A 26,224-nucleotide genomic window follows, 5' to 3' on the forward strand; every position below is an offset into this window, starting at 1 on the left:
AGTGGAGCCGGAATAGTGGTCCACTTTTGAACTGAAACAAAGGCAACCCGTGCCATTAATCGGTGTAAAGGACTCTTAGCATCAGAGGTCTTAAGCCATCAGAGGAAATGAACGGCGACAGACGTCTAGACTGCATGGCTTGATCGTAACATGCACACATTCTCTCTGAGTCACACGGACACTACGGTAGTCAAACAATCTATTTAATAAAATTTTTAAAACCAAAGCTGATCAAATGAAGTGCATATGATAAATGCTAGAAGCAGCAGATTTTGACAATGACAGTGCATCTGCACATGGGCACCGCGGACAAGCGAGAATGCACGTACGGTAGAATGGAGCATCAAAATTAGCAATCATCCTGGAACTAGCGAGCCGGGAAGCTGAGAGCCACATGCCAGTGACCGCTATCGCCTCTCAGTGTCAACATACAGTTTAAGCACATTCTTGTAGTGTAGTAATTGCCTGTCACGTCCACTACTCTTGATCACCATAATCAGTATCTAGACACATTTCCAGCAATATTTTCAAAATAAATACAGATCTATTATTAAACGAGGCAAAATAAAAAAAAGAATTTTGCAAAATAAACTTTGTATGAACACCATTGATAATTGGTTGTATCATGCAAAAGCTTCAGTGTAGCGTTCATGGTCTTTCAAAGCAAAGGTTGATTTGTCACAGGAAGAGAGCATAACTTTTGGGCAGCGTCAAATGGTGCAAAATTGTTCTAATAGTGGCGTATGTCTTACATGCTTTGGGGGTTGGAAATATGGTACAAGGAGACAGTTGCGATTATTCAAATGGCTGAGCAGGTGGTCCACTGTTTATTCTGTGGACGGATGGTGTGGTGGTGCTTAGCGTCGCTTTGCCACGGCCTTGCGCTGCTTCTCCACAATGATGTGAGTGTAGTCGCGGATCAAGTGTGCAATTTGCGAAGCCTAGAAGAGAAACAAGACGAGAGAAGATCCTAACTGCACATTTCTACCATGTTGGCAAGATCACCTCTCGGGCAGTTGTTTGGAAAGTTGTTATACAGCAATTGTACACTGCTTAAAGCTCAGTGTCAGCACTACACACTGTTACGGTGCATATTTCCTGAAGACATTTCAGGGTACATTCTCTTCCCCGGTCTAAAGTTCATGAATGAAGACAAGCAAAGACTTTAAGTAAGCCGGCGACTAATGTGAACTTACCTGGCTGGTGTTGAAAACAAACTTTGTGCCACGCGTCAAGCTCTCCGTGACGATCATCAAGTTCTTCAGCGAGGGGCTGATAATGTACGCACGTGGACACGCACGCATGCACGTGCACACACACACACACACACACGTGCACACACCCACACACACACACACACACACACACACACACACACACACATTTACACAATTGTACATTAGTGACAGGCGTTCGTATCCACGTTACATGTATCGTGATACTATGTCATGTAGATTGATTTGCCAACCCCTCCCGCATACACTGTATTATGCTGCCCCCCCCCCCCCTTCTGAATTGCTAAGTCGTTGAACTCAGGATAAGTAGGGTGCACACTACTTTCATTAAATGAAAGTAACAAATTTTGTTGTTCATTCTGGTCTAGTTTTGCTGGCAGCGCATAGAGTTGACGGCCATGCGTGCAATACCAGTGATATAGGTAAGTTTCTCTTCATGCAATCTCGGAAACGTTCATGCATAAAGTGATCGCAGATTTAGGGGTCGTCCGTAATTATCGAACTTTTTTCACGAAACGAAATAATTTCGTTATGGGGTGGGAGGGGGTCGATCAATTTCGTTTCAGAAAAGTTCGATACATGTACATGGCCATAGGAGCAGTTACACACTTGCGGGTTTTGTTGTATATGCATTGTATATGTCAACAATTTTTACGTTTTGAGGGGGAGGGAGGAAGGGGTTGGGTCTAAACTAAAATAATTCGTTTGGTGAAAAAAAGTTCGATATTTACGGACGGCCCCTTATGTGGTATAGATACTGGCCTCATGGTGTTGTGACAGCAGTGGTCTATACTTTCGAAACACACTGTAGAGATGGAAAGTAAGAAGGACATGCACAGTGTGTGAGTGGAGATAAAGTGGAAGTGATGTGCTCGCTGCTTTACTGTACCTGTAATTGACAATGTTGCGATAGTCGTAGGTGACCAGTGGCTCCTTGTCACGCCTCTTCATGATGTGGATACCCTGCTCATTGACCGCCAGCCACAGGTTCTTTGGTAGAGTGGCCGTGTAGGATTGCTGCCGTGACAGATTTATTAGCAAACACACGCGCACGCACGCACACACACACATACACACACACACACACACACACACACACACACACACACACACAGAGATTATCACATGGATGTACGAGTACTTACAGTGACATACGTCTCATTAATACATTGTATTAATGAGAGGATTGTGTCTGCAGGATAGGATAGGATAGGGTAGGATAGGATAAGACGGAGCAGGGCAGGGCAGGATACGGCAGGGCTGGGCAGGGCAGGGTGAGATAGGGCAGAATGGGATAGAATTGGGTAGAATGCTGCTCCGCGCACTCACCAGGACTTCGAAGATGGTCGAGCCGTACATCTGCCACTGGCGTACAAAGTCGAAGAACGTCTGGCTGGCCTCGGCAGTGCCCATGTCACCGAGCTCGCGGTGCTTACGTGCCACGTCATCCGGTTGCATTGGCTGTCGCATGTGCTTGGGTAGTAGAGCATCAATCACAGAACTGCGCGTGCATGCACAAACAACATGGAACAAGTATACTCAATCTGCGGACAGACCTGTTTCGTCCTTTGTGGACACAACAGCGCAGCACAGAGAAAAGAGGCCGAACTTGATGGCAATGAAACATAAAATTTTCAAAAGCCAGATTTAAACCAGGCCCGAACGAACAAGTATACGGATATTGTAGATATATATTGTGGCAATCTTCAGTTGATCTACCATGTGACTTAGTCTTGTACTTATGTAAAGTGTACTGTGTACTTGCAGTTGATTGTTTGCTAGTGATGGTACTCCTTACCTGTAGTCTGACCTTGGTCGGTCAGTGTAGGGGCCGAGCAAGACCTGTGATCTCAGTGCACAGACATAGACCTGCAGAAGCACAGCCAAACGGAGCATACAGTACAAACGGGGCATACAAACGGAGCTTACAAATGAAGACGTGAAGCACTACTCCTGTGCACTTCGCCAGTATTCACACAGCGCTGGACCACACTGGAATTGTTCTACTTAAAAAATGGCAGTTTTTCTGTGATAAATATCCGAGAAGTGCATTTTGCCAACGGGTCGACGCAAGTATTGGAGGCTTGTGACAACCTCGAACATTCTATCCTTCAAATGTGCGACAATCACGGGACCAAACCGTTTGAATGCTTTAAATCGTTTTGTCAGCACTAATTCTAGTCTCTACTTACGCCTTCATTGTAGCTGATAGGGAATCGGTCATTAGCCAGGTCATCAATGGCCTGAAGATGAAATAGCAAGCAGATGCAAAACAAAGCATGTTGAGACGGGTCAGTTCAGATTTTTGCAACCAAACAAAATGGAAAGCCATTGAAAAATCGTTTGTATAAGAGTGTGGACGTGTGCTGATCCTAGAATGTTATTGTGAGTGTGGTTGCTCTGGTAGACCACTACTCCGTGTACTGAACAGTTGCTCTGGTAGACCACTACACATGATTGCACTGAACAGTTGCTCTACGAGTGAAACATGTGTATAAGCGTGTGGACGTGATCTGATCCTACAGTATGGTCATTCCTTTGCCTTTTTCCAGCCTAATGCATACGATTTCTAAATTTTCTATAGCATGACTTGGTTAGTAGAACAATGTTGTGTGGAGTATGCAGTGTGAGTGTGAGTCTGGGTGCTGTATGCAAACACTGTCTGATTATTTTATACTCGGATAGAGATTAGAGAGCCAAGGATTAAAATCAGAAAGGGAGCACCGATAGTTTACAAGTTATCCGTTGTTAGTGTTGGACAAGCAGCGGATAAATTGTAAACTATTGGTCCTCTATTTTCGATAACTGTCATGCTCTGTAGTACTGCTGATATCTCAGTGAGTCCCGTACCTGATTGAACACGAGGTTGAACTCGACCTTGTCTTGCGCGTTGATGAACGGCTTCAGGAACAGGCGTTTCTAAAGACCAAACAGCAACGAGACACGCTGATTCTTCATGTACATTCATGCAGAGACAGGCACAAATATGGTGGTCCAATTTCTCACCCAAAATATCTAAAAGATGAAGAGCTCACCTCGCTAACACGGTAAGCGGCATTCGGTAGTTAAAACACCAGGTTGAAAATAAACAAACTAAACGATTTGAAAATTTGAGTATGTCAAACTTTAATCTGGATAGCATTAGGTTGATAATGGTACAGTAGTGCCGGAGACTTTAGAGCTGACCTTGAATGTGAGTTTGAGTGATCGTGCTGACCCTGTGCTCTTGGCATACTTCTCCCACTTGAAGATAGCATCGGCGACTTTCTCGGACGGCAGCATGTTGCGTTCTGCAGCAGCAGAGACAGTGGTTAGGACACGCCATTCGTGTTAGCTAACTGCATTTAGCACTATGGCCCATATGGGTCTGGCATACACCTTAGCCTTGATGCATGCTCCTGCGGCTAGACTCTTCCAGTGTATACCCTTGTATCAGGAATTGGAAGCAACCCTCAACTCGTCCTATATCTTGTTAAACATGTCAGGCTGACATCCATCGCACTCAACGCCATGTGCATAAAAAAATACTTTTCATCTCGTGCTGGATTCAGTTTGGTGTTAGCGAAAATGCGCATCTAAGCGTAAAGTGAAGAGTGGAATCGAGAGAAGCGATCTATTGATGGCATCTTACAGCGCGTGTGACCAGTTGATGGTGATGATACCGTGCATATGCCTTCATAATACATGTTACGTATGATGCTTCTGAGGTCCTGTTTGTGTTTACGACCTACCAAGCTGTCCGAACACTTCGAAAAGGGAGAATCCAGTTGCCGCCTTCTGCAGTCCGATTCTTTCCTTCACGATTGCTACAACCTGTGCAGAGAGGAAATGTGAGAGAGGACGGGAAAATGGGGGAGAAGAAGCATAAATTATATCTGTGCTGAGTATTGTCCATTCGTATTAAAATATTGAGGCTGCACTAACTTATTGCAGGCATTTGCCTTAGTTGAGTCTATACCATATCTCCTAGTCAAAGTGCCGCACTGTATCCAAGTGTGGCCTATGCGCCGGGTCTACTGGCAGTTTGCATCTTGCCTTGCTCACTCACCTCCTCGACAGTGGAAGCGGAGTCGAACTCCAGAGCGCGGAACTGACCATCCATGAAGTAGAAGCGGGCGTGGATCTTGCGTCTACAGCAACACAAACGGCCATGCATTCTATGCATTAATGCTATTAAGCGTATCAACTATGAAGCCTGCTTGGCGTGCGGCTAGCTGCCAGTGCCCTGCCCCCCCCCCCCCCACACACACACACACTCACAAGATTCATGGCATTGATTACACCAGTTTATACCAAGTGTGGCAAGCTGTACAGGTACAGGTGTACAGGTGTGAGGGATTATCACACAATACGGGGGACTGGAGTTGAGACTGACCTGTTTGTGACACACATGATCTCCTGCGATGACGGCGGGTACTTGCGATTTCTGTTCTGTCCTGTTCTTTGTACACACTGTGATGAACAAACATGAACACGATGTGCAAGATCGAATGCGAATGGCGGACTGGGCCTCCATCTAAAACTGGCATGCAGAAAAAGAAGAGTACTTCCAAACGTTGAAAGCAAGGAAAGATGATGCTCAGATTTCTCTCCTCAGTTCAGCCGAACAGAATGCTTTCTGGGCTCACTGTTGCCAATTTATTGCTACTCTGTTGTGTCAGCGAGTGTGTGAATGTTGCACAGTGTTGTACCTTTGCTGCGGTGCCGCCAGTCACCCCTTACCTTCACACAGAACTGTGCTGTGGTGCTACCGTATTTCCCCGATTATAAGTTGCACTCAATTATAAGTCGCACCCCCATTTTCAGGTTTGAGCGATATTGATTTGATATATTGACTTCAGTAGTAAGTCACACTCGATTGTAAGTCGCACCCCCTTTTTTACCCTTGAATTTTAGTGTAAAAAGGTGCGACTTATATCCGTGGAAATACGGTAATAGGTTAAACACCCTTTCCAATAGCTTACCTTCATACAGAACTGTGCATATTTGCCCTCCTCGGTGTTGGAGTCCGTTCCACACTTGCGCAGGTGAGCCATCAGGTAGCTGAGGATTTCCTACACACGATTGAACGAGAAGATAATAACGACGGTACCACCATGGTTACAGAGAGTCAGGAAAGACTTACTTGCCATCGTTCACGGCACAGCAACAACAAAAAAACAGGAGCGGGAAACCGCGATTACGATTAATCTCACACGTATACATTACAGGCTATCCTCACTTACTTTACTCCGCGGCACCACAATGCTACAGGTCATTGCCATGAAGCGCCAGTTCTGAATGTTGATGCGACTGTTGGGGTCTGCACGGGACAAGAGTCAAGTGGACAAAGACCATACAGAAAATTCAAGTTTAACTTGGACATGCAACATGCACCCAGTCTTACAGTATACCAATAGCAGCAGTGGTGGTACAAGTAGTTGTGGCAGGTGCTTTGGCAACGGCAGCAACGACAATGCCGGTGGGTAAGACTTCTGTAGTCCAGCGGTGTCGGATAGTCAGCTGGACTGGCCATGCTCTCCATACCGTCTACCCGCCCCAGCCATGTTTTCATCACCATGCACTATTACACTGACCTGGTCAGCTGTCTGCTTGTCTGTAGTTCAGCTGTTTTGGATAGTCGACTGGACTGGTCGACTGGACTGGTCATACCCTCTACCACCACCCTCTACCCCCTGCCATGTTTTCATTACCATACACTATCAATTCATACACTCACCTGGCTGGTCAGTAGTCTGCTTGATGAGCTGCAAGTAGAACTCATTGCACAGTGCTTCCTTCTCCAAGCACTTTGAGATGACCATCTGTGCCATACCCATGTGCTGCTCATCACTCTCCATCTCAAAGCCACCAGCCTTCTCGATGCCCGCATAGATCTGTCAAGCACAACACAGGCAATTCATGTTACCACCGTCATTGCTACCGGTATGTGTTGCTACATTGGCACCTCTCAATCATGTCAGGGTACCCCCTCTCTCCAGCACCATCTCCTTCCAGTGCCTATCATTCCGCTAACCCCTTCCCTTACTGCAAAGGCTGATCCCGACATCCTACACACGGGTCTTCCACTGGCAATAACAGTGCAATTATATTATATCCTGAAATTTAATGAGATGCATATGCAGAATAATAGTCCGAGGCTGTGACACACTCATGACCCACTAGCCATGTACTGTATCCATTGTACGGCCGTAGTGCTATGAAGCCATAGTGCTATGAAGTGCAACCGTGACTAGACGATACAGAGCAATATCAGTGTATCAGCATACCAAGAGTGACTGGAACATCTTGCAGCCCGTGTCCTCCAGCTCGTCGCCGATGATAATGGATATGGGCTGCGCTAGTCGGTTCTTGCTGTACGACCAGAAACTCTGCTTGAAGACCTTCTCGAACGGCAAGTTCTCCTTCTGCTTCTGCAGGCGCATCAGCTTCTCTCGACTTGGCCTGCACACAGAGTCGTGGAGATGCAAAGAAATAGTCGTAACTCTCCGGGCTGTAATCATCTTCAATTTTCTATAATGACTTGTATTACTGCACTGTTCAATCTGTCTGACATTGTCTGTAAATATTTGCTGTGCAAGACCACACGAATCTGTATCAGATTGATATTGAAAGCTGCAGAACAGGGGCAGCGGAACCGGTCTGGTTGGTCAGGCCGTGGCTAGACCAGCTACTTGGCCATCAAAGCGTGTTTACTGCTGAGGAGGTCATGTGTACCTGCCGTATCATACACAGTGTAGAGAGACTATGATATGGTCGGACCGATCAAAAACTAGTTACGCCAGTCCTGCAGAGTGATTCACTGGACCCTGCATTGGTTCAGGCTTAACTTACCGCCTGAGAGTTGTCGTCAAGAATCCTGTGCTGGTGTCGACAGGCCGTTGCAGGAGGTTGTTCTCGGCCAGGGCTCTCCGAGCGGACAGCACCTCGTCGTATAGCTTCATCTTCTCCTCGTCACTCAAGTGGTACTGTGTAGTGAACAAGCGCATGCAAGGAGCAAGATGAACATGTGTTTTTCGGACATCTAGTGGGTGCACAGGGGCCGTAGCACCCAGTCCGGCCAAGACCTGAACTTATGAAAAAATCGATCCACCCATTTCAACGATTTCGTGCACACGGGTACATGCAGACCTGGGGTTGATAACAAGGCAGTTCCTGGTTTAAAATGCTCATTTCCATCAAGTGTCCCATTTCGCCGGACCCCCCCCCCCCCCCAGATCCCGGTGCTATGGACATTATGTAGTACTCCACTCCACATTACCTTGACACGTGTTGTACCACACTCCACAGCCTCTATATTTTACAAAACATTCATTCTGGGGCCGCCAGGGGTGTATAAGTAACATTTCCTGTCACTTGGCTGTTGTCAGTATGAATTTGCTACAGTCATGAAGATCAACAAGACCTCAATTTCCGATGTGCAATTTCATTCACAATTACTTGAGACTTACCGTCTTGGTCTTAGCTTCGCCGACTCTTGACCAGTTGCTGTGCGACGGAGAGTAGCTGGCGATCAGGTTGGCAATGTCCTCCTTCTGCACCGTTTCAAACATGTAGCACTTCTGCTCTTCGGGGTTCCTGACCTTCATGTTTAGGACCACCACCTAACGGGCAACAAATATGGAGGTGAAGGAGATTGATCGACAGAACTTACTACTAATGCGTTTTATGTAGCAGAAACGGCGATCATCCCAACATTTCAGAGTTGTTGTTCTCTGATAGAGAATAACCAGTACAAAGAGCAGGATTTCACATTGGCTCCCAACAACATGATTCGCGATGTCAGGAACATGCATTGATGCATAGTTCATAAAGACTTGGAAGTGAATTGTGTACCTATGAAATGAGGTGAAAGCCATGATACCCTGGTGAAAGCATTTTTGAGCCTTGACTGAATATCCAGAGAGCCTGCTATTCTGCTTCATGTGCTGGTCCATTTCTTGGCACTTTGCAAAAGTGGGGTAATTCACGTAACGGCACTGTTTTAGACGCCAGCAGGATTGGATGGTGATAGCTGCACCATTGCCTGTCTGTCCTACTTCACTACCCCAGTTGATGGTTGATTCCCTGCATAGTACTAAGTATACTGGGCACAGTCACGGTCAGTCCAGCTTTGGTGTAGCACTTACTGGATCTTCATGATCCACGCTGACGCTCTCCAGCCGCGTCCACGGGAAGTCGGCCATGGTCGCCTTTGAGCGCATGTTGACGAACTTGAAGCCGCTCAGGTCCACCGAGAGTATGAGGTTGTTGGGATACGACCAGAATCCCTTGTAGCTGACAGGGAAGAACGTGCTGCCATACAGTGGATAGTGCTTCACTGATGTCAGGTACCACACCTTGGCCTGGATCTCAGTCTTGCCCGTTCCAAATTCCTGTCGGCATCAGAATGAGGACAAGCACAGCATTATTGTAGTATCATGGTCAGTTGTGATTAACTGCATACACATGCCACCTGAAATGACAAGCAGGCCTGTAGGAACCGGTTAGGTGTGCCCACTACATCATACACAAAGTATGAAAGGCTGTAGTATGCTAGAAAGTGCTTCCGGCGGTTCCGACAAGGTCTGGTGCACAAAACTGCTCTGGCTATAGCACTGGAAATCAAATACTGAGCACACATTCTATTGTCTTCGTTGCCCAGTGCTGTTAGCAGTTGACTGCGTAGACACTTTTCTGTGTTTCATCCTTATCTCCAGCTGACACATGATGTCTTTATCAGTAGGTCTTCCATCCAGCATGCACTGGGAAGTATGTCATGTCACTGGATATAGTGGATAATCTGTATCTGCAGCAAGGTCAGACATTCACCGACATTGCCAATACACTACCATCACCTTGACTACCATCACCTTGACTACCATCACCTTGACTTCGCTAGTTATCCCACTGTCTTACCCTGTGTGCTTCTGACAAAGCCGCACTCCACATCTCGGTGGACCGAGGCTTGTCCTCCAGAATTCGACTCGGGATGTGCGAGGCAGGCTCATTGTACCTTGCAGGATGATGAGAACAAGGCAGAAAGGTTCAACACATGCCACAGCAATCAACCACATGCATTTTAGCATGGCATGCATTGAATAGCAACCAGCTTGCTGGTGGACATGAGCAGACCCCATGCATGCAGACCCCGTGCAGGATGTGTTTCAGACTTGATCATGACTTATAGCATCCTGCTCTCATCTAGCTTGAAAGTAAATACGACAGTCCTCTAGCAAAGATCAAGGACTTACAGTCTACCAGTCTACAGGCTCATTAGCAGCAATAGGCTGTGCAGTGAGGGATTGCTCCAATTACATACTAGTGTTTGAGGTCATACTAACTCTACACTACTCACCTCGTATCCTTGCCAGGTTCGTAGTCGCCCCACAGCACTTGCAGCTGTAGACCGGCCAACTGCAGTGCTACCTTCTCGTTGACCGGGAACTCGTCGAGCTGCACCACGCTGTGCACAGCCTGGGCGTACATCAGGTGGTACTCGACCGGGTCTTGCGGGATTTCTCGCGGGTTGCGGAAGATGCGCTTGCGGAAGACAAACTTGCTGTCGCCACCGCCGAGCGCTTCCTTGTGTCCCTTCTTGGATACGGTCTGGTAGCGTGACATGTTGGCAGATGTTCTCTTGTCCCTGGAGTTGAGAGGACAGTGTGGTTGAGCATGTTAAAGCCGAATCACGGATCAGAGATTGGCAATGGTGTACAGGTGAGCCGCTGGATATCATTGCTCATCTTGTGTTTGAAGAGCTCCCACAACTAGCCGTGCGTGCAGCCCGGACGAAGAGCTCTGAATTCACCCCGGCTCCTTAGCACATGCTAGACCCCTGCACATACAACTTGACTCACACCATACCATGCCATCAACCATACCTAGATGCATCGGTATTCAATCAGAGCATACCTTTCCCACTGGCCAATGATGTCGGCGATGTACTCGTGGCCCTTGATATAGTGTTCTGCTTCCGGATTCAGCTGCAGAATTACACGCACGCACACAAAGCTTGTAGTACGTTGGTCACCCTGTAGTGTTTGAGCATACACTCAACATCCATGTGAGTCTGTATGGACTTTGGCTGGGTAGAACATTGGTGTAGATTAGACCACAACACATGTGACATCACAGTACTGTGTTCACTGCTGTACTGTTTTGATGCACTCACTCACTACAATGCAAAGTGCATCCAATATCAACACACTTGGTCAGCAAGACGTTATCATGTTGTTTCTCAGTATTGGAGCAGCCATGGACTTTGGGGGCAAAACACGCCACAAGCAGCATACCTCATAAAGCGCCCATCCGTCAACGCTCTGCAGTTCGATCTTCTCGGCCAGAGCTCTCAGCACATCAGATGCAGTCGCGGATGGATCCACTCCAACTGCCTTTGCCTTGCCATCCAGGAAATAGAATCGGCAGATGAGCGGATTGAGGTTGCGCACGGCCTGTATATAGAGTGAGAGAGAGAAAGCAAGCCACCAAGGGAGTAAGTTGAAGAGAGAGAGAGAGAGAGAGAGAGAGAGAGAGAGAGAGAGAGAGAGAGAGAGAGAGAGAGAGAGAGAGAGAGAGAGAGAGAGAGAGAGAGAGAGAGAGAGAGAGAGAGAGAGAGAGAGAGAAAGAGAGAGAAGGAGAGAGAAAGAGAGAGAGAGAGAGAGCACAAGTAAGACAAATGTCAAATTTCTTAACACAGCTTTAATGGACTGGATGGACATACAGGCTGAAGTATGTGGGAGGAATTGCTGCTTGTCCATTGCACCGCTTCAGAACTAGGTTCTTCTTTGCATCTGTCAGGTATAACTCTCCATGACGAGAATATGAAAACACATTAAGCACCTGGTGTGACTTACCGATATCTCCATGGCCGAAGGAGGATGCTTTCTTGGAGCCACACGAGTCAGACATATCGTACCAAGGCACCATCTGGCAAACCGCTGACGTTTCTCATCCTCAAAGTGCTTCTTCAGGAAGGCTTGGAGGAACTGTAGGCAAATAGATGAAGGAAAGAATCTCTACCAAGAATCTGGGACGATACATTCACATCAGGTGCAAGTCATGAATGGTGAGGGGTGTTTGTGCAGCCTTCAGGTGTGATATCAAGATGTAGCTATATGGGGCAGTGGAGGTGTTGTTCAGCTGCAGACTGACGTGAGCAATGACGGGAAGGGATGAGCAGGTTTGGTGCTGATGTGTGAACGTGAATATGCCTGTGACACAAGCTGAAGAGCCACTCATCTAGCTACAACATGCGGTGGTAACTAGCTGCAACTTGCGGCAAGTGATAATGGCTGATCTGTTGCAAACCCACCACCCACCTTGTTCAATGATCTTCCAGGTGTCATGGCCGCACAGGACAGGCAGAGAAGATGCCAGCCACGGTCAGTGTCCTCCTCACGGGGGTTCTCCGTCACCTGGCGCATGAGCTGGCAGAAGACCTCGTCGCGCAGCTCCGGTCGATCGATGGCGTAGGCGATGATGTTCTGGATGGTGATGTTCACCTGTTCTGGCTTCAAGTCGCCACGCATATACTTGCACAGGTCCTGCAAAACACAACACCAATCAAAGGTGTGACTCATTAGTCTAGGTCCAACAATCAATGGCGTGCCTGATCGGTTTAGGTACTGCATAAGTGTTGAGTGTTTTTTAAATATCTTTTTTCCTCTTTTTTCCCGCTTGAAGTGAGCCTGGGAAACTGGGTTCAAGAGCAACATTAGCTGAAGTCACTTTTAAATAGATGACCTATCTATTTTGTTGCAAATCATTTCATCATTGTGGCGATTTGTGACAGAGAAGGTTGACAGCACCTGATACTGCCTGCATCATTGATTCATAGATTTACGCTGCCACACAGGGAACTTGTTGCAATGAAAACAAGCTCGTGTCCACGTAAGCATTTCTCGTATTGGCTTGAAATGCATTGTGCCTGTTACGGTAGATAACTTTACTGCAGTGCTCTGGGGGCATGCGTATGTCTCCACTCCAGCTCCACCACATTGAATGTATACACAAGCTGATGATGTGAAAGGGCATGGGAGAAAGAAAAGCAACTAGCATACCTTCCAGATTGTGCAGGCCAGGTTGACGTTCTCCGGGTCGTGCAGGTGGATCAGTGACGTCGGTATTGACAGGCTCTTGGTGTAACGAATCATGTCTGCTTTGGGAAGGGCTTCCTGTGGGGCAGTCAGTTCAGTCAACAGCACAGTCATACAGTACAAGACCATCAGTATGGCAGATGTGGTCAAGTGCATTCGCAGAACCGCATTTGAAAGCATCCCAAATTCAAACATTGTACTGCAACTAAACTAGGGAATGATTCTCCCTCTCAGTATAGGCGATTTGGCCAAATGCATTTGCAGAACCAAAGCATCCACAATTTGAACACTGTACTGCAACTAAAGGAGTGTGTGATTCTCCTTTACCCACTTATGAATGCTAGCGTAATGGCAATGTTCATCAGAAAACGCAGTACCGGGGTCATTCATTGGACTCAACATTAGTGTGAAGTATTTGCCCCTGACCTGTTTGCTGAATTTCTTCCTCCTCATTGTGAACGTGCCTAGTCCGGTGATGTCCTTGGGATGGTTGTTGAACCACTTCTCGGCGAAGGTGAGCATGTCGAACTGCGCCGGGTCCTCGACGGTTTCCGTCTGCTTCTTGGCCGCCTCTTCCTCCTCCTGCAAGATCAGGAGCTTCTTCTCGATTCTCCGTTTTCTCCGCACTGTCCGCCCGCCTTCGGGCTTCGGCTGTGAAAGCACAAAGTAACCAAATGGTGGAGGGCATTTAAGTTCACTTGGCAGTAGTCATGGTTATTCTATTGTTCCTTTTTGAACATTGATCCAATCAACCTGCAATAACTAAGTGTGTGAATAACTGCAGTGTAAGAAACTACCTACACGTACACTGTACCAATGTAGGCTAGAAGCCTAGAAGGAGATGATGCTATACGCATGCTGATGCCCAAAGATGTAGCCCTTTCCCCTTCTAAACAATACCTGTGATGACTGGAACATGCCATCTAGCTCCTTGTTCAAGTCGCTCAGGAAGTCCTGCTCCTTGGCCACTTCCTTGGGCGCCTCCACCAGGAAAGTGAACATCTTGTCCAGGTCCACGGTGCCGCCGGAGCCCAGTGCCTTGTCCACCTTGGACTCTGCAATCTTGGCCAGCGAGTACAGTTCGCGCTGGGCTGACCTGGACATGAAAGGGAGCAGTGTACGTATACAACAACACACGGGCTGTATCAGCAGGAGGCGATCATGCAGAGAGACAGCTACGTAGGCATAGGCAGCCTGCCCCGTGTGCCTACCTGGGTGATAACTACATGTAGTAACAAAGTACCTCTAGAGAGTAACTAATACTACTAACTTTATACCATATTTCCTCGAATGTAAATCACACTTGTTTACACTAGACTTCAAGGGCAAAGAAGAGTGTGCGACTTACAATCAAGTGTGACTTCCTACTTATGTCAATGTATTGAAACAACTTGGCTCAGATCCAAAAGTGGGTTACGACTTATAATCGGGGGAATACGGTACTTACTCCAGTGACGCTTGTACAGCTTTCTGCCGTGCCTCCTCTCGATCGCGCTCTGCCATGGCGAGCAGCTCAAGGCGTCGCTTCTCCTCCTGTTCTCTCAGCTTCCGTTGCCTCTCCTCTTCTTCCTTGCGCTTTTGCTCCTTCAGCGCAGCGTAAATTTCTCTTGCGAACATTCCACGCAGATGGGACTGTAAGGAGAGGAGAGAACGGAAAGTATCAGTTTTCTAATAGGTCGTTTGAAGATTTGCGGTTTTGAAACACCCCACCGGGTATTATCAGCCTTCAGCATGTGTGTGTGTGTGTGTGTGTGTGTGTGTGTGTGTGTGTGTCCGTATGTGCACGCGTACATCAACATAAGAGAGTGTCGGGGGAAATGGTGATGTCCGTAACACGCTCACCTGAAGAGTAATGGCAGCGCGACGTTGCTTGATATACCAGAGGCGCTGCCTGCGTCCGCGGTACCAAGATTGGATCCTGACTGCCGCTGCTTTTTTCTTCAAGAACGCTGAACACATCAAAACACGAGAAAGATGCTGATACTTGCCACTTGGTGTTTTGGAATCTATAACAGTCCCACCTCCTCCTTGGAGATGTAGGTTCTACTCGGAACTAGGTGAGGAGTTTTATGAAAAGTACGACCCTTCATGAAAAACCAAAAATTAATTAGGTTGATAAATACACATAAACTGCATTCAAAGGCGGTGTACAGTGTGAGGCTATAAGAGCTGCTTGCTAAAAGCCATGCAGATCATTACCTTGTCGCTGTACATAGCCACGCCACACCTTCTGGATGAGAACAATCTTGGTGGTGAGCAGGATCAGTCTGCGTTCCTCTAGCGGATCAAACACACTGTTCCTGAGGAAAACCTAAACATGGTGACAGCAAGTCCCGAAAACCGTCAGTGCTCAGGTGTTGTGCCCATGTGTTGAACCCGGCAACTGACTGCTGCGTATATGCAGCACATGTATGTACACCTACATGTACTGCACAAGGTCATGCTTCACATGGATAAGTGTTTCACCCCGGCCTCACCAGTGTAACTTTGAACTACAATAAAACTCTGATAAGAGAGACCTACCCTCATGGGCAGCAGCAGACAAGTGTACCCGAGGTGCTTCTTATCCAAGCATACTCCGGTATGGATCACTACAGCAATGCTACACACAATGTCCGTGCTAAGCAAGAGCATGCCTTATCGGATTACATGTCAATTACTAGTACCTACTACGCGAGTTCTCCAATGCTACTAAGCGAGTTCCACTTTAAATTCATGTAGAGCCCAACTGCCAGCCATGACCGGCATCAAGAGCCGCAACCATCAATACAGCTCAAAGAACCAGCGGTGAGAGACCGTGATCAGACTACTGCTGATATTGGGCAAAGCATACTGTCACTGTATTTTAAACAAAGAGTATACACCTGCCAACCACGTATGTGCATCGGTATAGTGACTATAGTGATTGCACAGCTTCAATCAGGCTAGACAGAGTATTGCACTGTATTATGTCATGGCCATATTCTTTCCATTACATTTTCTGCGGCATGTGTGTCCTCACCATTGTTTTCCCGATCTGCCACTCTGTCTCCGGCACCTTGAGTGACTTGAGGATGTGCGCCACTGCTTTCTTCTCATCGCTCGGCAGCGTGTCATTGACAGCGAGGCAGCGATACTTATCCAGGAACGATGAAGCTGGTACGTGCACCGGGAAGCCCTGGAAACGGAGTACACAATGCCATGTGTGTTTCTCTTCTCCTTCAGAGCACATCTACTCAGCAGCATACACATATACAGGGTGCACTAACAGTTGTACTTGTAGTACGCATGTACATTGGCCAGAACTTGAAGTAGTGCCGTAGATTCCACTTGGCCAGGAATGCTGTATACTTTGTGAAGTATTTCCCAACCTTCACGACAATAATTATATTGGTGATTATGTATTTTGATTTTGGGATAAAGGGATCCTTGATCAAGCAGAAAGTATAGCCCTGTTCAGCCTTCGATCAGGATCAGAGTTTTTGTAGCTCCTATCACCCAACAAGAGATACTTGAAGTAATTTCAAACAAAAAGTTGTCATGTCCCGTATGAACACTACAGTATGATACATCACAATACTGTTGCATTATTGGTCTGTTGCTTTGGCAGTGTAATGTAATCACCGACCCTCCGCTCCTACCTCTCGCCGGATGCGAATGATGTCCAACATTCCGGAGTAACGTAGCTGAGTAATGATCAGTTCATCGTCATAGACCTTTGGCTTCTTGACGGAGTTTGGCTTCAGGCAGCGCACATACCTGCGACAAACCCACCAAAATTGCATTTCCAGCGCGGTTAGTTCAATGGTGTAAGTTAGTGCGGTGCATTCGCCATTATACAGCGTAGCACAACGCAACATGAATGGAACTCCCTTCAATTTAGACTATGTCTTTGGGAAATCCTTGAATAAAAAAGCAAATAAATAAACAGTTGCCCCAGGGCGAGGCGCTAAGCACCATTGGTTTGACGACAGTTATCATACAACCCATGTGTGCCTGTTAGATCGTGTGTACTGATGAGAACTACTTACCAGGGTGTTGTTGTGTCCAGCACGTCAACAAGACACATGAGCTGCTGCTTGAATGTGTCACCGACTGTGGGCTTGCCCTGTTTACATACCAGATACAAGAGGAGGAGAGAGATAGAGAAGGCATTTTTCATCGATGCACATCTGCATTCTGGGTTTCTGCTAGATATGTGTGTGTGTGTGTGTGTGTGTGTGTGTGCGCGCCACCGAAGATAGAAACACTAGCTGTGTGTAGAACGGTCCCCTTTCACCTCAATTACTCTCCTTGTTTCTTTTCCTTTCTCGCTGTTGTCTCCCGCTTCTGGGAGCGACGTGGCCATTTTGTGGCAGTTGTACATAGTAGTACATAGTAGTAGTGTGTGTGTGTGTGTGTGTGTGTGTGTGTGTGTGTGTGCGTGTGTGTGTGTGTGTATGTGTATGTGTGCGCGCATGTGTGTGTGTGTGCGCGTGTGTGTGTGCGTGTGTGTGTGTGTGTGTGTATGTGTATTGGAATGGGGTCTCTGCATCAGGTACTATACTCTGAAGAACTGTGTACAGCAAAAGCTGCAACGTGCGTTTCTCTTTGAGCCCCCAAAAACGCTATCAACTGCTTCACTCACTCACCCTACGCTGCGTGCTGGATTCGTTCAGCTTGTCCTTGTTGACGGCGATGGTCTTTGTCAACTCCAGTGTGGCCGACAGCAAGTCCTGCACGACAGATGGGCAATTTTATCACTAAGATACAGATAATAAACCGGGCATTCCAGCTATGCTAGTCCTGTCACCCACTCTATATGCATGTAATGCATCAAAGTTAAATCCCTGCTTGGTGATCACTGCCACTGCACTGATGGTGTGGTAGTGATCGGTAATACACGATACTGTTCATTCTACTTCTTTGAGAAGTACACAAGTCAGTATTGATGCTGCGGTATTGTAAGAGGTACGACGTGGCCATGCAGTGGTGTCTACAACGGGTGGTCGTGTTACACAACTGACTGTGACTGCTCCACGGAGAGGGGTCAGCGTACCTGGAATCTACAGATGTCCTTGACGAACGCCATGCTCGACTTGCGCATGTAGTCGAACAGCATGTCCTGCTGCACGTCCTTGTTCTTCTCCAGGAAGTGAGAGATGCTGTACATGACGGCGCCGGCGTAGTGCTGAATTCCAAACTCCATCTTCAGACGCCGCTTGTCCTCCGGTATGACGTAGTTTGGATGGCCACCGAGATCGGCGTGCTGTTTCTCAACGTATGACTCATCCGTACCCTGGTCACGCATAAAAGTGTTGAGCAAAGCCAGACCATCATTGATCAGGTACAATGCTGCCATCATTGTTCTATAACGGTATAAGGCTTTGATTCGCATATGTGTTGTGGCTAGTTCTGAATAACGAACATAGTTCCTTACTAGTTAGTGTCAAGCGTCAAAGAAAGATACATTGCCGTGGAAGTTGACTACCAACTGCATGTTCTTGCTAATTATTACCACATTGCAGAAATCAAAGATCGCCCCACCAATGCACATGACCAAAGCACTCCCACATCCTCAATCGTGGATGATATATCAACACATCTCGGGCATTATCGGGAGCCGAGACACGCGCTTGGCGCCAGCCGTACCTTTGGAAAGCGGCATTCATCGTCCAACATCCTCAGTACACATGTTGGGGCCTGTGAGCACACACAGCAAACAGTCACAGGTGCAGTCATGAAGAATGTTCAGTTATGAAATGCCTGTCCACCAGAATACTGCAACTGTCCATGTATTGTACCTGTGTAAGTACATGTGTTAGCATCAAAACAGTGGCTCTCGGTTCTGTGGAATGAGTGATGAGTAAAGGTGAAGCATGACTCTTGTTATGCATGCGTCGTTGCAAGCATCATTGGTATTGGAACACGATGGAGTACCCCCCCCCCCCCCCGCCCTTCTAAGTATCCTTTCCAAAATATGTTCTACCCGTCACGATGCCCTTACCTTCTCAATCAGCTCCAGACACGCTGTATTGTCTGTGAACTGGATGTGAGAGAAATTGATCTCCTCCTCTCGGTACTACAGGGAAAACAGCAAGACAATGGGTGTCACTAAAAAGTGTGAAAGGCGCTTGCTATGAGCTACGTACGGCTACAGCAGTTGTATTGTTCCCCGCGCTGACTGCAACAAAGCCAGCATACCCTTCTACAAGCACCATCAAGCCCTGTGAGTGTCTGTGTTCTCGTGCACCATAGAGCACACAGCACTTCAGCAGGCCTTTGTACACCTTTTTCTACACAACTACAATAATGCAGGTATGCACACACTTGCACTCTTCTCACTCTCTCTCTCTCTCTCTCTCTCTCTCTCTCTCTCTCTCTCTCTCTCTCTCTCTCTCTCTCTCTCTCTCTCTCTCTCTCTCTCTCTCTCTCTCTCTCTCTCTCTCTCTCTCTTGCGCATGTGCACAAACGGGCACACATACACGCACTCTCCTCTCCTTGTTGCATGCAGAAAAGTAGGTCTAGCTCAAGCTCTGACCTCTGAGACCGTGATAAGAGTGTTGTGTATATGAGTTACAAGGTACTAGTCATGATCAGTGTAAACATTAATGACACCATTGCACATGCATGCCTACTAAGCTTCAATCAAGCTTTGCCATGATACCAAACACACATTATTATTATAGCGCTACTCTCACCACCCTCCTATAACAAGGCTAGGCATACCATACAGTAGTTGCTCTGTCGCCTGGCCGTTCACTTACGATCTGCTGCTCCAGAGCAAAGACGTAGTGGTTGAAGAACTTGTGCAGCTTCTCGTTTGTGAAGTTGATGCAAAGCTGCTCGAACGAGTTGATCTAGCAACATTCAGGCATATAAGAACAAGTGAATGAGTTTCACAGTCTCCCCACGCATACAGCGAAAGAACAATGTTGTTACGTGCTGTAGTAGAACTGTAACTAGTCCATGGGTGGTGTGACCAGAGTGCAACGTATGAAGTCTTTGTGGTACACTTTCACAACAATAACACACACAGAAGTCTCTGCTGTGAGCACGGTGGCTCGGCAATGGCGAAGTATGAACTACATGAGGAAAGAATGCCGATAAATCTGCAAGCACGTTGAACTTCATCCGCCAAATGTTCCTTTTCTCTTGTCTCAAAGCTCTTTATGCCGCTGCGTAACCTTCTCTTCTCTGCCACACAACCACGACACACCTTTACCCTGCAGGTGCTCTTATGCACTCACCCCAAAGTTCTCGAAGCCAAAGATGTCCAGCACTCCGATGAACCGTGCCTTGGAGATGTCCGTTCGCGTTGACAAATTGATCTGATGCACTAGCCAAGCGAATGTTCGCGAGTACAATGCCTTGGCCATGGCATGGCGGTTGTCCCGGGCCTGCACATGGGGAAAAGAAATTTTGTTCATTTTAAAAAGAACTCAAGTTCAGACAAGACATGGGCATGCAGGTCCTTCGAGGAGATCGCCCAGTATCACAGACTTATCAGCTTTGACATACTGTTCCAATAGCAACAGTTTTGGCGACAGCAAAGAACTGCACATTGTACTGTTTCGGTGCTGAACTTGGAGCTAGGTCAAGCAGCAAATGGATAGGCATGTGTTCTTATTCACTCACAACCCACCATACAGTAACCTGCCCTTGTGGAGATACCCATCCGTGCGCCATGACAACGTGCGTGACCTATTGGCGGAGGCCATGCATGGCTGAGGTGTGCCGTCATGTGTAGCCAGAGCCTGCACTAACTCCTCTGACCAGTTGGGCATTACATGGCCAACTGTGAACTGTCAATACAGTGTGGTTACTTGTTATCAGGCAGGCATAGCACTACTACATTCCCACACTGCCAAACAGGCAAACAGGACAATGCACATACCTCTGGCAGCTTGTGGGGAATGTCGGTCACCTGGCCGCGCACGGTTAGCTGCCGTGTGGTCACCACCTTTGCAACGTCATCCCTGCCGAGGCCGAGCAGTGTTGCAATCTTGCTCACCGTGTCTCTGTCCTTCTTGGTCAGCTCACATGACTCACCGTCCACATCCTTCATTTGCCCAAACACACACACACCGTCAAATACAGAGAATCGACTGTAGTACAATGTAAGTTAATGTGTGAAAAAAGAAAGTGCTATTCACAAGTTCTAGCCTTTTAGTACTCCCATAATCTTCACTGATGAGATCTGTATGATCAAGACAACTGTATTATGAGAGGAGATGATGCTAGTGTCTGCTACACTTTGAAGCCATGCTGCTGGTATAGTGAACGGGGTCGGCTGTAGTCAGTAGATTACATGTGGTGGGGAGTGTGGACTCAGTACATGTATTGAGGTATAGTGACTGGCATGTATTGAGGTATAGTGACTTGCATGTATTGAGGTACATGTATAGTGATCTTACCTTGAACTCTAAGTTCCCCACGAGTAGGATAGCCGAGAGAACACTGAAGATACCGTCGCACATCTCCGGCGTGATGTTGAGCACGTTGAACGCCAGCTTGGTCATTTCGAACATCTTGACGTCGTCCACATCCTCCAGCTCGTAGCAACCACTCTGGTTGATGTAGGTGTAGTACTGGGCTGGTTCCAGTAGGAACTGCTTCTTGACGTCGGGAATCGCAGCGCCTGAAGCGGCAGTCAGTCAACAAGAGAAACCGTACTGGGGGTGAGCAGGGTTTACAAATTTCAATGTAGTTCAATACATTTCCCTCCTCATATGACCATGCACAGGACATGTGAACATTACACGCATGCATACACACACTTACCAGCGGCGGCAAGGCGATAGAAGATGTGATAGTTGCGCTCGTCCTTAGCCTGAAAAGTAATGCGGGACTGCTCGAGGAGGTAGTCCTGGATGACGCAACCGTTGATCTGATTACTCTTGTCGAAGCAGACCTGGATGAACTTTCCGAAGCGACTGCTGTTGTCATTACGAATGGTCTTGGCGTTTCCTGAACAGTGCACAGCATGTGTACATGTACATATGACAGCGCACAATAGTTTGTTCGAACGTCTGTAGAGCGACGATTTCTGTGGACCTGGGGGTGTTCTACTAAGCTGGCTTTCAGAGATACCCGCCGATACGTACCACTTCCAGGGTGTCAAGGGCCGTGCAAGTTAAGGGCACCAAGTATGCACCTCGCCGGGGTTGGATTTCACCGAACACAAATGTACACTGAGCCCAGGCAACTAGGGAAGCAGCACTCACCGAAAGCTTCCAGGATAATGTTGGCCTCCATGATCTGCTGCTGTACCCACTGTACCTCACTGCTGGTCACTTCACACAGGTAGCGCAGGATGTGCTTGGTTGTCTCCGTCTGCAAGACAACACCAACATGATACCACATGTTTAAAGGTTTAATACCGGCATGACCTAAAAACTGAACTAAAAAGGGGTTGGGCTGCTTACAACCGGGGTTTAACTGCCATTGAACTGAGGTCGACTTACAACCTAAGTTAACTACTTAGACATGTAGTAGTAACTGGTGAAAAAACAGTGGTAGTTCAGCACGTAAACATTCTCCTCCCCACATGTGCTCTTGATGTTGATGCTGATGTTGGTGGGGTACTACTGGTATGATCGTGACTCAGTGTGGTATTCTCACAGTGACATGCATATTTCAAAATCTCGTATTGCAGTGCATGTACTGTGTGGACAAAGTGCTTTATGGGTCCAGTGTAGACCGTTATGCGATTCCTGGACACCAGATTACTAGTATTACGAGATGAAGATTATAATTATACAGATCAAAAGTCCAATGCAATCCACCCTAAATCATGCATGATGTCATTATGTCCATCCAACACTGCCGGGTGTACTGAAGGACACGCATAAGCAGCTGCAGCATGTAATCATGTTTTTAAAAGGCATAATTGCTTAGTGCTGTATACATGTAACTGACCTTGCCTGCCCCGCTCTCGCCGCTGATGACACATGACTGATTGCGTGCAGTGCTCTGCAGGTGAGTGTAAGCTGATTCGGCCGTGGCGAAGACGTGTGGTACACCGCCGGTCATCTTCTTGCCCACATACTTCTCAATAGTGTCCTGTAAGGCATACGGATGCGATACACACTGTTATCTGTACAGCCCCTTCAAGTCATACACACCTTGATTGATCCGTACTGCTCCTGCTAACCCCACGCACCCACACTGTAATTCAGACGTTACTCATGTTAGTACATGTACAGTGTTGCACAGAGAAGTCCCAATGGTCCACCGTCAGTCATAGCGAATGGTGTGAGTAGTACTGGATCTGATAACATTGCTAGAATAGCAAATACTTCAAAGTGTTGCGCATGCACAGTGGCACAACTGGTCCATCTTTCAGGGGGTGCTCTGCATGATAAAAAAATTGTCAGTATTCTTGAAACAGGTGGAGTTGTAGGTTTGTAATTGAAATTAGGCCATTTGGCCTGGACATTTTATTTTTTTATTTTATTTTTATTTTTTTACTAAGTACACAACCTACTCGTCAGAAGGGGAGAAGACAACAGAGTATACAATAACAAAACAGCAGGGAGAATAGGGGCTGCAAAGCAAGCCTGTGCTGGTGAGGCAAGCCCACAACACCCACCTATGGTCTCGGCGTTAACGTGAGCTTGCGCACCACAGCCTAAAAGAAGGGGGTGATTTAGCGATAAAGACAAGAGAAGGTTAGGTAGAACATGCACATGCTGAATGACGGTCGAAAGATGTTTGGGGACGCACAAGCCCCCTGTGCCCTCACACTGGCTATGTGCCTGCATGTATGAGGTCGACATACGTACCTTTTCGTAGATAGGGAAGAACTGGTATGGATTCACAGCAACCAGGATTGTGCCCGTGTAGGTCTGTAGAATTGTGCTAGTCAAGGAAATAGTTTTTGACAAAAAAAAGAATGTCCTCCCCGGCCGGGAATCGAACCCGGGTCTTCCGCGTGACAGGCGGAGATACTTACCACTATACTACCGAGGATTGACTGATGAATGCTGCAACGACTGATAAGGTGAAGCTGGACTTAGTGTTGCGAACAACCGGCAACACAACTCGGTTCAATCCTTCCATTTCCTTCCCTTTTCACTTTATTGTTTCACTTCGGTATTATCCCACAGGCGATCGGCCTTCTTACAGGCTAAATACAGGAGCCCAAAGGGAAGTGCATGAAAGAAGTCTGCCCAGCGTTGACTCCGAGACCCACGGTCGGACGAGCTGCCCAGGCCTCACCACCACTGCCGTTTCTGTGCTGCCTTCTCGATACATACGTATGTACACTGTATATCATGTGCACATTCACATGTCTGAAGGTTTGTGGTTTTTCAATAAAAAAGAAAAAGAAGAAAAGGAAGGTTTGCACTGGTGGATTGGTACTGCTCTACTACTATCCACTATTCACTGCACTAGTCATCTGGTCATGTGCTGTAATGTGATACGTATCCAGGTTTTCACAGTCAGTAACTGTTTGTTTCTGTATCAAGTGTATGTATGGCCGGCCCTATTGCAGTTTCAATGAGGAGAGGGCAGGTAGACTGCGGCTTGTCTCACTTCCTACATGACTGCACTATACTATCAGCATGTTTCGATCAATTGCAAGACCTGTGCAAGTACAATGTCAATGGGAAGAGGGTCCGACAATCACACACTGATCTCGTTTTCATGGAAGGACCTATTAATTTTGATGTACTAGTCTATGTATGTGTACCAGTGCGTGTGCATTTGAACGTGAAGTAAATGGCAAGGATACGTAGATCAGCTCTTTGCTGTAGCGAGTTCTCAGGTTGGTGTTGATGCCAATTTCGTCGATTTCGCTGATCACGGTCATGTCCGGAACACCATCCTCAGGCCTGGCACCTACAACACAGAAGACACGTTACAACCACCAACGGGTGCACACTGAGCAACTGGCGGCAGTGATGGCGCTCCGGAGGGAAGTCCGAGCGCATAATTCAGCATGATTATCCATCATTGACTTCAATGTTTACTTCGACTCAGGGCCGGCGGAACCGGTCAGGCTGGTCCGGCCATGGCCGGACCACTTTCCCAGCTGGATTGGACCACTTTCCCAGCTGGATGGTCCATGTGATTCGTGCAAAACCGGTGTAAAAAAATCCAGAGGTACATGACTCGACTGTATTGCCGACGTGTGATGTGCTTCGAAGTAGCTCAGGACTCCGTGACCGGCACTGTATGGCTGATATGGATAAAAAAAAGTTGTGTTTGTGTTCTTTCACTATAATTTTCTGGAGCCTTAGAGATGCCCAAATTCGCTCTATTTCACGTAAATTTTAAATATTTCTCCCGGGGGACGTCCCCCGGACCCCCCTCAAAAGTTCGCCGGACCACTCCCAAACTCCTTCCTCCGGCCCTGCGACTGAGATCTGACATTCACTTGAATCCTATCCAATGGAATTAGCATGTGATCAGTCAGGGTGTGCTGAGGACATACCAACACACAAGAGCCCTTACCGGACGCCGCCAAACGCGGCCTTTCCAAGACCTGCGCCATGGTTGGACCAGCCCAGCTGGGAGATGGATCCTTTCAGCTCACACAGACTCGCTCTCCTTCCCTAAGTTTCTGCGAGCGCTTCACATCGGGCACCGGTTCTCAACGGACAACTAAAGGAACGACCAAGTGAGAATCATATCGAGCGTCTCAGCTTCACAGGTCCGTGCTTGGCTAGTTTGAGCTCGCAGCATCAAGCACACGTTATGTGTCAGACCCGGTAGCCGCAACTTCTGCTGTTACACGAGCTTCGCACGCACGACCAGCGACCCCAGGCATACAAATTTCAGATCTGCTATTTCAGTAAATAATTTGTCGCCATCCGAGCTTCTCAGAAAGCATCTTCGGAGCGTCCCCCTCCCGCTAATGAGCCCGTACCTCTGGCAACGCCCTAGCGCCCTAGCTGCTAGCGCCCGAGTCATGCCTCTCGCATGCTTGCAATGGCATGGCGTGGA

At 47.5% G+C, this 26,224-nt stretch overlaps 1 protein-coding gene and 1 non-coding gene across 2 annotated transcripts; both read right to left on the reverse strand.

Annotated features, from left to right (window-relative positions):
* Positions 1 to 198: 198 nt before the first annotated feature.
* Positions 199 to 26,008, reverse strand: LOC135815537 (unconventional myosin heavy chain 6-like). The gene is made up of 47 exons (XM_065328852.1): positions 25,733 to 26,008; positions 25,011 to 25,117; positions 24,058 to 24,120; positions 23,192 to 23,335; positions 22,498 to 22,606; positions 22,055 to 22,240; positions 21,688 to 21,911; positions 21,168 to 21,332; positions 20,521 to 20,670; positions 20,038 to 20,130; positions 19,278 to 19,352; positions 18,923 to 18,973; positions 18,330 to 18,569; positions 17,923 to 18,006; positions 17,323 to 17,399; positions 16,933 to 17,050; positions 16,314 to 16,469; positions 15,512 to 15,623; positions 15,155 to 15,261; positions 14,760 to 14,944; positions 14,213 to 14,408; positions 13,739 to 13,963; positions 13,277 to 13,390; positions 12,536 to 12,760; positions 12,071 to 12,202; positions 11,510 to 11,668; positions 11,130 to 11,200; positions 10,573 to 10,860; positions 10,134 to 10,230; positions 9,365 to 9,610; positions 8,687 to 8,839; positions 8,070 to 8,203; positions 7,505 to 7,679; positions 6,955 to 7,111; positions 6,461 to 6,537; positions 6,200 to 6,289; positions 5,611 to 5,687; positions 5,284 to 5,365; positions 4,967 to 5,048; positions 4,422 to 4,525; positions 4,086 to 4,154; positions 3,428 to 3,478; positions 3,034 to 3,104; positions 2,565 to 2,736; positions 2,125 to 2,252; positions 1,197 to 1,272; positions 199 to 941 (listed from the first exon to the last, which is right to left on the reverse strand). Exons 1-47 carry the CDS (start codon positions 25,770 to 25,772, stop codon positions 858 to 860), a joined length of 6,021 nt encoding a protein of 2,006 aa, XP_065184924.1. The 5' UTR covers positions 25,773 to 26,008; the 3' UTR covers positions 199 to 857.
* On the reverse strand, positions 24,173 to 24,244 carry Trnad-guc (transfer RNA aspartic acid (anticodon GUC)). The gene has a single exon. It is a non-coding gene; the product is annotated as a tRNA-Asp (tRNA).
* Positions 26,009 to 26,224: the final 216 nt, after the last annotated feature.

Source organism: Sycon ciliatum, chromosome 4 (genome assembly GCF_964019385.1).
Source record: "Sycon ciliatum chromosome 4, ocSycCili1.1, whole genome shotgun sequence".
Lineage (NCBI taxonomy): Eukaryota > Metazoa > Porifera > Calcarea > Leucosolenida > Sycettidae > Sycon > Sycon ciliatum.